Below are 18,019 nucleotides of genomic sequence, written 5' to 3'. Positions count from 1 at the left end.
AGGGTGAGGGAAAAAGCCTCCTGATTTTTATCTAGGAAGTGCAACTTGAAAGTGTTTTAGGTACAGAGAACTCTCACAAAAGAAAAACAAAGTTGACTTTAAGGCATTGCCAGTTTTTCCAAATTAAGTAAATTAAAAATGTGAAAAGTGTCTGTCTAGAATACAGTTGGCAATCATTAGCTATTAGCTGAATCAGAATCCAAAGCTTCTGGTGCAAGGCCTTTGATGGAACCTCATCCTGACACCACCAAGCCTTTCTCAACAGTGCTCAGACATTTAAAGCCATGGTAGGTGGATGGGGGATGCAGACTCCAGGGAATCCCAGCTTGTGAAAAAGGATTGAAGCCACGTGGCGAAAAGCATATCTCTAAACCTGAAGATCACAAGTATATCACAAGTAAATTTGGGTTTCAGATTCTTGAATTAAAGGATCCACTCACCCACCCAACTGTTGAGGCACAAATTAAGTAATACTGTACCTTTATGCATACTCCTTCCCACCACCAAAAAAAGAAAAAAAACAGGAATGCTATCAACTAGTACAGCACATCTTTTCTGTGTAACATATTTAAAAATAACAAATCTAGGAATAGGGTTAGTCAAATTTTACAAGTTTTAAAAATAAGCCAGTGCAGGCAAGAACTAAAGTCTTATATAAAACAAACAAGTAAGTAGTCAAGCTACCATCTTCTTATAAATCAAAAGCAACTGGAATGGAATAATTTACTCTTTTTGGACACTTCTAAACTTGGGGACCCCGTCCAGGGCACCTCTGATGAGAGGGAAACCGCTTTTCCTTGCACACTTCGAAGTACAGGCCCCTCTTTTTTTTATCATGGAGCCTAAGCAAAAACTACTTTGTGCAGAAATGACCTGTTAGCAAATTGGCCCTTTCCCTTTCAAAGCTGATTTTTAGAATCTCGTGCAAGTGACAGCGTGTGTGCAGACGTTTACACTCTCAGGGATTCCACCAGTTTCCAAGTATATGGTGCTATCTTCTGTGCGTAGGATATCTGTGATTATTTAAAATCTCTGTCACTTGTTAACAGGGATGGTTAATAGTTCTGAAATGGGACATCTTTTAAGAAATGAATAAAAATCTAAAAGCTCATTTAGGTTAAATTAAAAAGTGATCTTTCAGGATTTGAATCTAGGCACCTGACAGTGTTAATGTTTACTAACCTACTGTTCAGTCCAGAGCAAATAACTTCAAGATCAAATCGTTTTTTAAACTTGATATTGGTAGGCAAGTGGCTTCTTATCTCTCTAGAATGGCACAGAGGACCCTCAACTGGAAGTCCCATTGTGCCAGCTAATCTGAAAGGCTTCCCCACCTTGAAAACAGTAACAAAGGAGAAGAAACACTAGTTTAAAAATATAATTGGTCTGTCCCATTGCTTTTTGGTTTTTTAATCATGACAGTTAACTTATTTTGAGTTTCAAATATTATTAAAGGAGGCTGGGCAACTTTCATGCTTATCAAAGTGAAGCATGGGTCAGATAAGGTTGAAAAATATTGCTTTAAAAACTCCATGTTGTCCACCTAAAACTCCTCTAAAATATAACGTCTATTAACTAAAAAAAAATTCCGCAGGTGCCTATCAACACTGATTATGTATCGGGAAGCCTAAGGAATACTGTGACATCTAGCCATCTTCAGCCCCATCTCTCCTACAGAGATTCGATGTACTTTAAAAGAGACTGGTCACTTCCCTAATGCCTGGGAGACTTGTAGAAATTGGCTTCTTAGCTTATTTGCACTGAAATTAAAGAAGCTACTTGCAAGAATAAATATTAATTGCAAAATACGGCAAATGCTGGATACTTATTCCCTCATGGTGCCAAAGCTTTGGTAGATTATTTTTTGTGTTAGGATCAAGTGAAGTCAAAGAGATCACTGATAGTTGTTCCCCAACATGACTGGATAGATTGGCAGCCCTCGGGAAAAGAGAAGCTTTTAACTTACGCTGGGGTGGCTGGGAGTCAAAGGGCATCATCATTTTTGGTCTCATTCCCCGCCTTCCAGCCAGTGTAGACATGCTGTCCTCTGATTCATGCCCTAGACATCAAATATGGAGGCTGGTTACAAACATGTGCCCTAGGCCAATGAGCAGCCTCAGCAGTAAAACATTTCAAGTGGGGGATTCAGGACTCACAAACAACAATGGGACAAGGTGGTTCTGCAGGAAGTGAAATAAAGAGGAAAACGACCATTAGTGCATTACAGGAGTCCCTGTTGAGTCAACTCAGTTGACACAACGCTGCCTACCATGCTTCACTGCAGGTCTGTGAGGGAGAGCAGCCAGACCAAGAACATGCTGAACACCACAATGAGAGCTGGGGCCCCACTGAAGGGATGGAATGAAATGCACAGACATAGGCTACGTTGTCTCAAATGCTTGAGTGTCGGGTTGGTGAACACGATGAGAGACCTAACAGAGCTAGAAGACTGTCTCATCTGGGTATAGAACCTCTCCCCCCAACAAGCTAGCTATTCTTCATCAGAGGTTGATCCTGTAACACACATTTCTTTAAACCTAACCTCGTATAGGAATCACCAAATTAAGGCAACCTTACAAAATGGAAAATGGTTTAAATGAAAATAGTCTCCAAACATTTGGGAAAAACCTGCACCTCTATATGAATTCCGCCTTTGATGGATGTTGCTGTCCATGGAATTGTCAACCGGTGTGATATCTTGAGAGTTACGAGGAATTGGAGTATCAGTCATGATGGGGTTTGGGTCTGGAGACTTATCAATGGGTTTCAGCTCCAGTCTCTCATGATGGATCCAGAGGTCTGGGGGTTTTACATCCTTGGAGTTCCCTTTGTACTTGTGGGAGCCATTCACTGATTTGCAAGCAGCTCGTTTCCTAGGTACAAAATTAAGAGGATTTTTAGAAGTAACTCTTGAATATTATTAGTCAAAAGGTTTCAATGATTAAAACTTCCCTTCTGAGAGATGCTTCAGGCAAAATCAGAAACAAACAAGAAAAACAGAGTCAAGAAGTTTCCTTCTGGGAGTAGTAAGTGTATCACTGCTTTGTCCACATTATTTAGAGGTATGTACATGGGCATATTTGAATATTGCCTTGTAACTTTTTGAGTATAAGCAGATTAGACAGCATTTTTGAATCAAATAATCTCTAAAGCAAAAGGTTTCTCCCCAAGTTTCCAATCAATAGAGAAAGGACACCGTTAACTAGAAATATAACAATGGAGTAGACATAGAGTCTGCTTATAAAGGAGGAAGGGAACTCCATTTTAGGTAACTCAAACTAGGACCACCACTGGGTTAAGTCAAGAATGGGGATGACAGTATCGACTTTTCTGTGCCTTAGTTTCTCCATTAAGTCACTCACCCAACTCAATAAGCATTTATTAGGTACCTGCTGTATGTCAGGTCCTACGCTGGATTGCTGTACCCTCAGCACTTCTGGCCAAGTGAGGAAGACAGACACTGAACTTTTTTTTTCTTTTTTTTGCGGTACGTGGGCCTCTCACTGTTGTGGCCTCTCCTGTTGCGGAGCACAGGCTCCGGACGCACAGGCTCAGCAGCCATGGCTCACGGGCCCAGCCGCTCCGCGGCATGTGGGATCCTCCCGGACCAGGGCACAAACCCCCATCCCCTGCATCGGCAAGTGGACTCTCAACCACTGCGCCACCTGGGAAGCCCTAAACTACTATTTTTAAATGTTCTGAGCTTAATGAAATGCCAAGTGTTATAGTAACCTCTTAATAGCTGGACATACAGTGGACAGGAAAAATGTGAAGGAAAAAGTGACACTTAAGCTAAGACCTAAATGGGACAGGGCAGAAGGTGCATTCCAGGTGGTAAAATCAGATTATGTCAGAGCCCTGAAGCACAGAGCAACAGCCTGGTGTGTTAGAGGGACTGTAAAAAGTCCTGACTGGTGGCAGCGTAGGAACCATAGGCAGAATGATATGAAATGATGCTGGCAAGATGGGCAGGGATTAGATCATAAAGGGCTTTTAGAGCCACGCCAAGAGTCTGCAGTTCCCTCTATGAGTAAAGAGAAACCCCTAAATGGTTTTAAGCAGGAGAGTAAGGAGATGAACTCTGAGTTAAAAATTTAAACCAACTGGGATGTGAAGAATGGATTTGAGGGGTAGGGGACAAAACAGGAGGGCAGTTAGGATGCAAATGCAATAATCTCAGCCATGACTGACGGTGGCCTGGGACAGTGAGAATGGAGGAAACAGAGGGATTTGGTAGTTATTTAGGAGCCCAAAATGACAAGACTTGGTGAAAAAATGGATGTGGGAAAGGATAGGAATAAAGAAACAAGAGGAATAAAGGATTATGCCGAGGTCTCTGGCTTAAGCCATTTACTAACACTGGGGAGAAGCAGGTTTGACAGAAAAGATTATAAATTGTTTTGGACATGCTAAGTGGCTCTGAGACACTACAGATGAAACATAAAACAGGTAATTGGTTCTGAGACTGAGGCAAGCCTGAGACTCAGAAGAGAGAGGCCTTGGCTACAGAGAGGAATATGGGAGTAGCTGAAATTCAGAAGTAAATGAAGCCAAAGGAGCAAGTATCACTAGGAGAGAGCGTAGAAGGAGAAGAGAGTAATTCTAGGACCAGGCCCTGAGGAATGTCTGTATTTGATGGCTGAGTAGATTGGAGAGGCTGCGAAAATGAACACACAATCACAGAATACAAGAGAATGTATTCAAGAGAATGTTTCAAGAAGGAAGGAGTAGTTGACTGTGTTAAGTGGTGAGAGATTAAGATAAGGACTGAAAAATTTCCTTTGGCTTTAGCAATATGGAAGTCACTGGTGACCTCAGCAAAAGCAATTCTGCTGAAGCAGTAGGGGCAAAATTTGGATTAGAAAGGACTGAAGCATGAATGGGCAGTGAAAAAATGGACAAGTGAGTGTAGACAAGTATTCAAGAAATTTGTGGTGAAGGGAAAGACAGAGATTTGTAAGTGGTTGGTGGTAAGGACCATGCAACAGAGGAAGGGTTATAATTATTTCTTAAGATAGAAGAAGTTTGAGCACACTTACATGCTGAAGGGGCAGAGCCAACAGAGAGTGAGAGGTTAGCTGTGCTGGAGAAAGGAACAACCACAAGTACAAGGTCTTAGAAAGCAGGAGACACTGGGATCCAGACAGTAAGTGGAGAACTGGTCTCCGACAGGAGGAAGGGGGAGAAAATGATTATTCCCAACATGGACAGGTTTTTAGATTTGATGGTGGCACACTGAGGTAGTTCTCATCTTTTGAGAGTGAGGGGGCTATAGAGGGATGTGCTGAGAAACTACAAGGGGCTAGACTCTAAATACTCTGTCAGCTTTGAGGTTGTAAGAGTCTATAAACAGCTACAATTGAAATGGGAGGTGTCTCAGGTATTAAAGAGGAAGAAAAGTACTGAGAAAAGCTCACATATTTTCGATGGTCAATGGAACACTTGGAAAGCAGATCACTGGGGGAGGAGGAGGGGAAAGCTCTATGAAGACTTGATACAATTCTTTTAGCCAAAGGGACGCAAATTATAGGACCTGCAGATGCAAATACAGAGTACAGAGCCTATTACAAACTCATTTTCCTACCTCTCAATCTGAAGACTAAGTACTTTATTTTTTATTTACTTTGAATTTTAAATCGCCCCAAACATTAAGGAATTTTGTCATTTTGTTTTTCCAGATTCTTTTAAATAAAGATCTCAAGATGTCTAAAACTAGATGCAAAATCAAGTTCATAAAGATAAATGGGAAATGCTGAAAAAGAAGCTTATAGAAAAGTTGTAGCATAGAAAAATGTAATTTCTGAGGTTTTAAAGAGAAACAGTTTTCTACAGTCAAAGGTAGGTAGGGAAAGCTGTAAGAGGCAGCAGTCAAGGGGCTTAATAAAGAGAGCCGCCATTCTCTTGGAAAAATGATGAAGGTGAGCTACAGAAAGCTATTTTATTTCGGCAAAAGAAAGATTTAAAACATCACATAACCTACAGAAAATGACATAAAGCCATTACTAGTAGCAGTCAGATGGTAGCTAGTACTTGCCCTCTATTTTGAAAACAAACAGATTTATTGTTATTAAATACTCACATCCTCGCCTTGGGCAGACCAGGTCTGATGATAATCACACAGACGTGAATTTCTCTTTTCTCTTTATGGAGCAATACCTCCATCTTACGATCCTTTAGGATACTGCAACTAAAGTTGTTCTATTACCCGTACTGTGTTTTTGCTATTAGGGGTAACTCAAAGAATCTCCTTTTTTATGGCATCTGTCTTGCTGGCCAGAGATAGGAGTAGAATATGACCTAGGGTCAAGGATTCTCTCGGTTCCGGAGTGCAGGCTGTTATCAAGCACCAAATTATGGAATCACCTTGCTATCTCCTCTAGACAATTAGCCGCAAGCCTCAAAATCCCAGAGGAGTTCAGAGCTAGCAGCCACCTGACCTCTCTGCTAATGTGATATGCTGATTATAAGTAATCCTTTCTCGTTCATTTAATCAATACATCTCTCCACTGCATTCCCCCCACCCCACCTCCTGCAGTCACAACCTCAACTTCTACACTTGGTAGCACTTCTTTAAAAATACTCTTAAGCTTAGATTTAGAGTCTATGGTCTATGGTCTCCGTCCATCTCAGCTGACATTTGTGCCATGAAATTCCACAAACTCCTGTGCATCTGGTTCACTGTGTGCACAGAGACAGTCTTCCAAAGGGGCCCCCAACAAGGCTGGACATTGTCCACTTTCCTCTCCAGATCGATTGTCTACTTGGCTCTGTGACTTGAGAGGTTCAGTTAAATGAACTATATCTACAAGGTAACTCTGTCCCTGGCTTCCAGTTGGTTTGGAAGGTAGGATGCACAGGCAAGACACTGGAAGGTAGGAGGTATTTTCTCTCCTGCCCCCTCACTGCTGGGCTAGACGTTGGCAGTAGTTACAGTCCTACCACCCCACACGGTTCCTGTCGCAAGCCCTCTCCTGCTGCTTCAGATCCCTGAAAACAGCTCTCTCTTCATCAGAAAAAACCCTCACCCTTTTAAGGGTGACAGTGGCCTATCACTGCTGCTGGCCCTTGAACACTGCTGCCTAACGCTAACCCCACCTAGGACATTGTAAATGGTCCCTTCATTAAAGCCTCCTTCACCCCCTTTCAGTGTGCCACCTCTTTCCTGCCAGGACCCTGAATGACACACACTTAATAAGAGGAACCATTCTGCATTTCCTTTAAAAATATTTAAAACATCGCTTTTCACATATTTTATGTTTTAACTCTGTGTACAACTCCAGATACAGAAGTCACATAGAAGCAAAAGAATACATACAAAAAAATGTACGGGCTACAACTGGGGCTCCTTACTTTTTCTGGTGAGAAGTGGTACGCCTGGTGCAAAAGACAGCGATGATCACGACCACCACGATGGTGATGACGCCAACGGAAACGATGATGACCAGCAGCATGTTACTGTCTAGAGGAGAGGTGGGGCTTCCATGAGGGCTGTTACTGCCTGGAAAGGGAAAACCGTACGCTTGCTAGTGTTAGAGAATTCTAGCATAAAATCAGGCTACAGAACCGTCATGTGAGTATAGATACTTCTGTGAGCTTCTTTGTAACAGTCATCACCGTGCCTTGTATAAAAGTGCCTCATGAACACGGCCACCTCCACTAGATCATGAAATCTAGAGAGCGGAGTTTCTGCCCTATGCACAGTACCTTGCACAAAGCTGATGTTCAATAAAAGTTTCTCAAGTTATACTGAACACTATGCTTGGACAAATAAGGGGGTCTGTCTCCTGGTGTCTTATGTTGTATGTAAATTCGTTTTATAAAGCACCATTTGTGAATCATTTTAGTTTTCTGACTTGCAAAACTATTTAAAAAATGTACATTCATAGAAAACAAAAGGTTTTTTCCAACATATAGATGTCTGCCATCACAAAAAAATTATTTGAAAAATAACGTCTCTCTTTTTATAAATACACAGTCTATGCAGAGTTAATTTTCTTATTCAGTTTCAGGAAAAAGTATGTACCTATGCATTAATTTGACAAATATTTATTGAGTGGTTACTATGAGCCAGGCATTGTTCTAGGTACTAAGGATGCAACAGTGAACAACAAAGATAGGTAGGGGTGGGGGCAGACAATAAACAAGTAAGAAATTATTAGTTTGTAGTAAGTGCTATGAAAAAATAAAATGAAGGTATATGATACAGAGTGACTGGGTGGCTATTTTAGATTGAATGGATGGGAAAAGCTTCTCTGAGGAGATGGCATTTGGGCTGAGATTTGAATGACATGAATGATCCCACCATACAAAGACCTGGAGGAAGAACATTCCATAGAGAGGGAATAGCTAGTGGAAGGATCCTATGGCAGGAATGAGCTTGGCACGTTCAAGGAAGAGAAAGGCAGCCAGTATTGCTGAAGCAAAGAGAGATTTGCAAAGTTAGAGAGAAGGAAGTGAGCAGAAAAAAGATGAAGGTGAGGCTGGAGGGGTGTGCAGAGGCCACATCATTTAGGACCTTGAAGAAACAGATTTTCTTCTTCCTATTATTGTTCCCTCATTGCTCACAGGATGAGGCTCAGCTTTTTATCAAGGCCTTTTGTAGTCTTGCTCTTCCATTTTCTGAAACATAGTTCTTTGCTTCCCACCTCGTTATAAAAGTTATGCATGTTCATATTATAAAATATGGGAAATCCCTCTACAGAGATCTAACCATCATGGATAGATGACATCTTTTCTTCTAGTTACTCTCTCTTATTGCCCTAACAATCAAAGCTGTACAATTAATAGGATGAGCTGTTTTGCTTAACTATTGCTAGTGACTAAATATTTAGTCACTAGAAGAAGTACTTAAGAAGAGTCATCCTACCCGTCTGGGATGTTGTGGAAAAAATTCCTACCATGAAGGTATGGCCTAGGAACCCGTGTTCTTAGAAAAGCTCCTAAAGTGATTCTCATATACAGCCTGGCTTATAAACTTACGATCTAATCCAAACTATACTTATTGTGGGAATCCCTTCCATAACACTGGATTGGATTAGCGGAACTTTCACTTTTGAGTCTATGTTTTTATAGACTACTAAGCACAGTCCTAAATGTGGGATAATTTTGACAGCTTAAGAGCTTATTCTTCTACATTTGCTTTAATCACTTTTATCCTTCATTTCTGAGAAAAAAGTCAGCAGATAGACAACTTAAATTGTACACACTGATCTTCAATAAAATAACATTTTTATATTTGGGAACGACTATGGAACTGGGAGCCAATACAATTAGACCATACTAGGGCCTTACATAAAACTTCTATTAACAGCAGTGCTGAGTTACTGGGTGGGGCAGTGGTGGGGCAGGCACTGCAATCAGAGGCTGGGGAGCTGGGGTGTGGGAGGCAAGCAGAGGTGGTGGCGGCAGTTCTTTCCTGCATTCAACAGAGACAAATTCTCATTTAATTGCAGTTGACCTCTAACTTCTGAGCTGGCCAAAAGCTCCCTTTTAAAATAGAGTAAGAATGAGCTGCCAATGGGAGCATCATCCCTCCTACCAGGGACATTAAGGCTCACCTGGACTATTGCAACAGCTTCCAAACCACTCTTTTCTGACTTCATACTCGTGACACCCAACTCATTCTCTGCTGTCATCAGGGTAATAATAGTAGATACTCAATAAATGGAAGTCATAGTTTACCAGTAGTATCAGACATCTTACATATGTTACTTACATGAGGAAGCTCACATTTCTTAGCATCAGCACTTGAGCTTTTGACAGGCTGGTTCTAACCTACCTTCTCTAACACAAGACTCTCTATCCTGTCTCTAGGCAGTGTGATCCCTGGAGAAAGCAGGTTTAAAAAAATTTTTTTTAACATCTTTATTGGAGTGTACTTGCTTTACAGTGTTGTGTTAGTTTCTGCTGTGTAACGAAGTGAATCAGCTATACATATACATATATCCCCATATCCCTTCCTCTTGCGTCTCCCTCCCACCCCTCTAGGTGGTCACAAACCACCGAGCTGATCTCCCTGTGCTATGCAGCTGCTTCCCATTAACTAGGTATTTTACATTTGGTAGTGTATATATGTCAGTGCTACTCCCTCACTTCGTCCCAGTTTATCCATCCCCCTCCCCATGTCCTCAAGTCCATTCTCTACGTCTGCGTCTTTATTCCTGTCCTGCCCTTAGGTTTGTTAGAACCACTTTTTTTTTTTTTTAAAGATTCTATATATATGTTAGCACACGGTATTTGCTTTTCTCTTTCTGACTTACTTCACTCTGTATGACAGACTCTAGGTCCATCCACCTCACTACAAATAACTCAGTTTAGTTCCTTTTTATGGCCGAATAATATTCCATCGCACATATGCGCCACACCCTCTCTATCCATTCACCTGTCAACAGACACCTAGGTTGCCTCCATGTCCAAGCAGGCTGTTTTAAACTGCCATGCCTCCACACGTGTTTTTATTGCGTCCTAGGATGTTCAACCCCCTCCTCAACATTTAGCAATCTTCTCTGTGCCTTTTAAAATCTGGGTCAGAGATCATCTCTTCTACAAAGCTTTCTCTTTTCTCTATCAGGTAGTTTGTTACTCAATCCTCCTGTTCCTACAGCCTGTTACATAGAACCTGAACCTTTAGAAATATGTGTGAATAAATGAATGAATGCATAAATGAAAGATAAGACAAAGAAATAACTGCTTTTTTCACAGTCTTGAATATTATACTGTGGACAGCACATAAATATAACATATGCATCCCAGGAGGAGAAACTCATAAAGTCCTAGAACTCAGAGCCTAAAAATTTCTTGAAGCAGGCAAATTTGTCTGGCTCTCCTATGAACTGGCTGATTTCACAGAAGTCTGGGCAATATCACTTTTTATTTAAATAGATACTGGAGACTGAGATAATTTTATTTCCACAATTAGATCAGGAGTTTCCAGAGGACTAGAAACTCTTTTCCTTTCTCTTCCATATGTTTCTTTTTTTTTTTTTATTGGGAGTAAAATTACTCTACAAGTGAGGAGACAGTAAGGGTCATTTCTATTAACTACTTTTGTGGACATTTTGCCATCCTGGATTCCCACATCTGGTATAGAACCCCATGCCTTTCAGGCTGCACGTGACAGTGGAAAAGGCACAATCTGAAGTCAGAAGACATGGGTTTTGGTTCTAGGACTTCCAGAATATGTGGGTGGATCCAGGCACATTACCTCTCCGCTGAGTCTTAATGTATAAAATGGGAATAATGATACTTGTTCTCCCTGCCTCACCACAGTGTTATGAGGATCAAATGTGACTTCATGTGTGAAAGTAACTTACAAATGGTGACGTTCAGTAGAGAAGTAGGTGTCATCATGTAAGTAATTAGAAGGCATCAGCTCTTAGGATGGCTTGGAGACTGGTAATAATTTTTTAGAATTCCTAAACTAAAAACACTGCAGTAAGTAGTGTGGGGAGAAATTAATGATTCCAAAGCATTTCTCTGCCTCGTTCTAGATGATAGCTAATCCCACTAAAGGGTTTATTTTTGAAAGCAAGATTCTAATTATTTTCTAGAGGCAGTGGGCAAAAGGAAGACTTGTTTGTTTAGAATTATTTTAAGCTGGATATGTGGGGAAACAATTTTATTTCTGGATCCTATAATGAATGAGTTTTTAGTAATTCAGCAAACTTTTGCCAGAAAATGCCTAAAGCTCTATTAAAGAAAAAGAAATGAGTAACATGCTACAGTCCACCACACAGGAGCTACAAAAAACAACTCAAGATTTCAAGCAGAACTGCATCATGCCCACAGGAGGCGAAAAAAGCCACAGGAAGGGCTTTACCGCTCATCGGAGGTTTGTAGTCGGATCCTAGGTCTGGCAGACGGCTTCCTTTCCCTGCAGACCCTGAGGCTGAAGAAGAAGAACTCATGTCAATAACAACCCAATCCATTGGTGTGACAAGTCTACTTCACAGCTAGTGAGTGTTTTCTACAAAAAAAAAAAAATATTTTCAGTCTATTCTGTCCATGAGCAAAGGAAGTAGCACACACACAATGGGAAAATATAGCCTATTTGTGTAAAACAAACTAAGGTATAGCTTTCTATGCAATGAGGCATCTGAAAGTCTGACACCCTTGTTCCATGGCTGTATCTAGGGTGTAACAAAGCTGCCCCTTGCTGTTAAGGTTTCTCTAGCCCAGGAAACATTTGCTGAAATACTACCCAGAGCACTTATGGCTAAAGTAGCTTCTCATGGAAAAGGGACTATGGGGACCAGTTAGGCTAATCTGCATTAAAGAAATGGACTCTTCCAAGGGACCGGCTATGTTGATCTGGCCTAGTGCGTGTCAGTAGCGTTTTATATTTCTCAAAATATAAAGCTGCCTTTCCAAATATAAAGTTACCCTAACGGGAGCAGGAAGGCAACTGGACGTTTAAACTGGGTTCTCAGTTCTTGCTCAGTCAACCTAAACATCCAAAGATAAAAAAACCAAAGTCTTCCCTCTAGTTGCTCACAAAGGACACTGTCTCCTAATCCATCATCATGGAACATAACAGTGAGGCTGCTGACCTTGGGCTTGGGACCACCTCATAAGCAGACCTCAGAAAACACAAATATCAGCTTTTTAGAAATTTATATTCTTGGTCGTGAATTTTATTCTTCACATTTATAGAAGAAGCTGCCTTGTAAAGCAAATATAAGGAGTCCGTCCCCAGTAAAGCAAAGGTATTCCTCAGTGCAAAGTCTGGGGCCAGAAGCAGTCTCATGCTTCTTTTGAAGAAGTGTGCAAGAACTGCAAAGTAGAGCTGTTCCACATAGTTAATACAGCACAGTGCGTAACCGACTGCCTGCACCGCAACACCGGCTCCACCACGCACTAACTGTGACTTTTGGCAAGTTACTTAGCTATTATTTTTGGGTCTTAGTTCCCTCATTGTAAAACAGTGATAATAATGGTACCTACTTCATGAAATGGTTGTGAGGATTAAATGGAAATTTAATCCAATAAAGTATTCTGAATACTGCCTGACACACAGTAAATGTTCAATAAATATTAACTACTAAATAAATCTTTAGGGAAGAATATTATCTTATCCTTTGCAGAGGTAAAGAGCATGAAGCTTCAGAAAACACTTATAAATGAGAGTTATTTCTACAAAATAAAGCTTGCCTGGAAATGCATAAACCAGATGTGTTGCTGTAAAACATTACAGCTAATATCGAGTACTGCTATAAATGATCAGACTTGGAGGAAATGGAAGAAATTAAAATCTGAAGGTTTCTGTATGAGTTCATTTAACGAATAAATCTAGAAATGAAAACAGTATTTTCTATGTTTCCAGAAGCTCAAAACCCCCAAAGAAGGTCTTGGGTATCCAAAAGGGCATATTCTAGAATTTAACTCACAGTCCTTGACCCTTTCCCATTGTCCATACTTATTACTTTATCCCTTTACTTCTGATGCCGTCATTCCTCCCGAATGGCACACACCATATTTCAAGATTCCAGTTTTTCTTTTCACTGTGATAAGCTGGCAGAGATGAAACAGCCCTTGTAAGGCTCTTCATATTTAAGTGTACTTATTTGTCAGGTAGCCCACATTTAAGCCAAGCTATCCAGAGTAACATATTATGTAAATAATTGCCAATGAACACACTTTGCCAAGAAACCGATTGACTTAATTCCCATATTTCTTAACATTTTTCCTTTATATTTAACCTATGAACAAGAAATTCCAGGGATTAGCCAAACACCAAAAATAAATACGGGCAAAGAATTTTAACTACCAAAGGTGCGGTGTAGCTGAGAACTGCACCCTGGCTTATGGGGTGAAGTGAGGGAAGAACAGTGAGCACATTTATATTCTGTGCATATTCAGTATAGTTACTTTTCTATTCTCAGGCTCAAGTCAAAGGTTCTACCATGATTAGGGTGCCTTACACACAGACACACACACACAGACACAGAGGTATGTTTGCAGTTTCTCTAACATACAACAAAAGGCTCATTGAATGCAAACACATTTCCAAAGCCCTAAAACTTGAAACTTCAAATTTTGAATCTTCCTTGCCATTAACCAAGATCCAAAGACTGTATTTCTAGTAACTACTCCTAAAGAATAAAAGCAACTATCAAATTTACTTTTACTGCTCTTAGTACAGAAAACAGATACCAACTTTAGCTGACTTCCCAGAGATGAAAATCACAAAGTATAGTTACCTCTCCACCATAGCAATTGCAGTGCACAGACTACACTGACAATTTCAAGAATGGTGACACTGAGGCCCAAGCTTCCTAAACTTCCACTGTAAACTGTCTCTATCCTGTTTTAAAATAAGCAGATATATTTAAAGAAGAAATGGAAAAACAGTTCTGAATTAAGCTTACAACAAGAGAACAGAGACCACCAATTTTGTCACAGATAATCACACAATTCAGTAGGGTACATTTGTAGATTTTCTGTTGGGGGGAGGAAAAGAGGGTATTCACTGAATTTGATTAAATTTTCCACTTAGAGATGTTAATAAAATTCTAGATGCTACAAATACGACAAATTGGTATGCTTGTTCTCATCATGGCCCAAATCCCTATCTGTGTTACAGAATTTCAGTATCTTAGTGCAAATGATAATCTGGCCCACACTTAAGGCCAATCTCCTATAGCTGCAGAAGTTTGACTCAGTTTTTTTCCTGCCAGTCTATTTAGCTCCTAAGTATCAATAGATTCCCTAGCTTTTCAGATACTCCAAGTGCCACAAACATGGACTCTACTGTGGCCAATAAGTATTTGATTTTTAACACATGGTACTGGTACTGATTTTCAGGAAAAAAAAAACCCAAAAAACCAAAAAGCTAGTAATAGGTCACAAAAGAGAGGAAAGGAAAGAGAGGCCATCTACTCATTTACCTTGATCATTAGCCATTTTATCAGAGGAGTCCGCTAACAGGCCAAGCACAGGGGAAGAAAAAAACAAGAGCAAGGATCACAAGCTTTGAAGATGGGACAGGCAGAATTTTTAAAGGAAAAAATAAAAACCCACAAACTTCCAAACACGTTGAGTCTTGTTTTTCGTACTAACAGAAAAGAAATCCATGTATGGTTTCCATACTTCCAGACTCAGTCCCCGACTTTTATTCCTAAGCTTACTTGCTTCAGTATTTTACCTTCACTTTCTTATCTAGAGTTTTCTCTAAAGGGCCCCTTTTGAGAAAAGCCTCAACCCTTTCTCTCTACAAAGGTCCATGAATAAGCCTTTCAGGTTAAGAGCCTGCATGTGTTGAAAGAGAATCATCCATCACAATAAACATGCTACTACCCTGTGTGGGAACCAAGAGAATCCCATCTGATCTGACTGGTAAGAACTTTTAGATCACTGCGATTCATCTGCCTCAAACAGCCTGAAGTCAAGAGTTCCCCTGTAAATTATATGGTTAAGTCAGTAACCTAGGGAACATTGATTTGGTAGTCAGTGGGTGGGATCATTTTGAGATAAACGCTCACACTGTGGCTCATAGGCGCATCATCAGGACTTCCTGTATCATCCACAGTCTCTACACGCTAAAGTGACATGTGCACGCATAGCCCCACTCAAGAGACGCACAATGAAACACTCTGTTTGGGAGGCTTTACCTTTGGGTGTTCTGAACTGGACAGCTTCAGACATGGGCCCCATGCCCTTTGAGTTCCGAGCTTGGATTTTGAAGTAGTATGGTGTGTCAAGTGTTAATTCTTGTATCTGGTGAGTCAGCCTGTTTCCCACAACAGGCTCAATAACCCAGTCGTGTATCTCTGCATTCACGTCCGTACTGTAATATATGATGTAACCTATCCAAAGGAATTAATGGGAAAAGAAATCTTATTCCTGCTTTTTCTTTTGCAATCAGTTAAGTCAATAAAGATATATGTTACAGCATATACAAATAGAGAACTAGTTACAGATTAAATTAGCAATGGTAAAAAGCATTTTAAATGCTACACTAAACATAATATAGATAAAACCACAATTTCAACAGTGCCAGACTGTAAGTTACCATCTATATCTGCAGCTGATGTAATAAAAATAAAGATAAAAATATAGGGTTAAATATTCTCATAAGCTAGGAAATTATATAAGGAAAATAACCTAATCATCATTCCAACATCCTATACGTCAAGGGTCTACAATTAACTCAATGCAGTTTTGGAAACTAGTAACTAGTAACGGCCTGACAATGATATATATATATATATATATATATATATATATATATTTTAATTTATTTATTTTTGGCTGCATTGGGTCTTCGTTGCTGCATGTGGGCTTTCTCTACGTGTGGCAAGCAGAGGCTACTCTTTGTTGTGGTGTGCGAGCTTCTCATTGTGGTGGCTTCTCGTCGCGGAGCACGGGCTCTAGGCGCGTGGGCTTCAGTAGTTGTGGCACGCAGGCTCAGTAGTTGTGGCTCATGGCTCTAGAGCACAGGCTCAGTAGTTATGGAGCACGGGCTTAGCTGCTCTGCAGCATGTGGGATCTTCCTGGAGCAGGGCTTGAACCTGTGTCCCCTGCATTGGCAGGTGGATTCTTAACCACTGCACCACCAGGGAAGCCCATCAATGCTGTTTTAACTCTCACCAATGTGATTTCCCAGGAGAAAAACTCCTAGGAGATGCGCAGCCACCTCTGCTAAATTCTCCCAAACTTGGGGTGGGTGAAGTCACAGTGAAACGTCACCTGATACATCCACCAGAGGGCACTCAATCTCCATGGTTGAGGCAGGAAGAACCACAACCACAAGCCTACCTGACCTACACAGCGCAAAAATGCACTGCATCATTACTGGTTATAAAGACAAACCAAAATGTAATCCATGTCAAGTCATGCTTAATTCCTTTATGGAAGAGGCACATTCTAAAACCTAAAGTAAAAATTTCATAAAGACTTGGGATTTATGGAAAGGGATTCCTATTGAAAGCCAAGGCAGGACAATGCTAAGAAAGGCCTTCAGTTTCCTTAGGCTGCCTTATTCATACGAAGAAACTTCAGGAGGCATACACACCTACCTGGAGCAGAGGCAGGTTTTCCTCCCTGATAAGGCCAAGGAAGGCATAGTGCCCTCTACTCTGAAAAAATTCAAGGTCCTTTCAAAGGCCTAAGCCAACTCGGACTTTTAACTCTAGTTGTAAGAGCACAGGAAGCTGAAGTAGCAGCTCTGGGTGAAAAAAGAAACTAAAAGCCTAATGGGTTTTTTTGGCTTCTGGGTAAAAGAACTGAGTTTATATTTATTGGGTATTATTCTGTAGAATTAGGCAGGGTCTTTAGTCTCAAAGCTGGTCATCTAATCAGAGATAGAGAAGAACAGCTTTCCTGAGGAAAATAAATATGTCCATAAGTGCCACTATAACCAAAGGCTGTCTAGTACAACCCACAACCTTCAGACTTTCATGCAACATGGGTCAGAACAACCAGCTAGTCAATCATTTTTATGTCACTAAACAGCACGTCCTTGCTCTACCTTCCAGGACCATCATGACTCATACCTCATAAAATGGCCAAGGCAGCTTTAAGACCCCCATTTCTCCGAACAAGGAGGCACCCTCCTGGAATGCTTCTGCCACGCAGGAACAGGGAACAGTCACACACTCAAAGGCATCTTAGGCCTCTTACCTGTAATTTTGCCATTGGCTTCAGAGGGAGGCTGCCAATTTACAATTATGGTCCTAGGTTTTCCCTCTTTACTCACAACTGTCACATCCTTGGGTGGAGAAGTAGGAACTACAAAATAATAATACTTTCAGTAATTCCCATCCATTTCAATTTAATTCACCCTTTCCTCAACCCTTTCCATTTAGAAGGCACAATGAAGGGCAGAGGCAAAAAAGATAAAGCCTCCTGGCTTCAAAGAATTCATAAATAGCTCCAATGAAAAGAAAAATATGCAAAGTACCAAAGAGGAAATATCACACCATGAGGATACAGTATAGGCATCCAGATGGGGAGGTCAGGGATATGCAGGCTAGTTAGGGAAATCAAAAGACATCTGTAGTCCCTGCTTGATAGATCAGGA

General features: G+C 40.7%; 1 protein-coding gene across 4 annotated transcripts in view; it reads right to left on the bottom strand.

The window, feature by feature from the left end:
- The window catches only part of NEO1 (neogenin 1), a 239,684-nt gene that overhangs the window by 10,160 nt on the left and 211,505 nt on the right, over positions 1 to 18,019 (bottom strand). For 3 of the 4 annotated variants that reach the window (XM_065871044.1, XM_065871046.1, XM_065871048.1), the window contains exons 19-25: positions 17,620 to 17,727; positions 15,609 to 15,803; positions 14,886 to 14,918; positions 11,819 to 11,887; positions 7,351 to 7,498; positions 2,635 to 2,873; positions 1,967 to 2,059 (exon numbers count right to left, since the gene is read on the bottom strand). In XM_065871044.1, coding sequence (XP_065727116.1) covers positions 1,967 to 2,059; positions 2,635 to 2,873; positions 7,351 to 7,498; positions 11,819 to 11,887; positions 14,886 to 14,918; positions 15,609 to 15,803; positions 17,620 to 17,727 — 885 coding nt within the window. The remainder of the gene's footprint in view (positions 1 to 1,966; positions 2,060 to 2,634; positions 2,874 to 7,350; positions 7,499 to 11,818; positions 11,888 to 14,885; positions 14,919 to 15,608; positions 15,804 to 17,619; positions 17,728 to 18,019) is intronic. The other variant, XM_065871047.1, reaches the window with a different exon arrangement.

This window comes from Phocoena phocoena, chromosome 2 (genome assembly GCF_963924675.1).
Source record: "Phocoena phocoena chromosome 2, mPhoPho1.1, whole genome shotgun sequence".
Classification (NCBI taxonomy): Eukaryota; Metazoa; Chordata; class Mammalia; order Artiodactyla; family Phocoenidae; genus Phocoena; species Phocoena phocoena.
Note: the sequence above shows the minus strand (reverse complement) of the source record. Positions and strands in the feature narration are given on the sequence as shown.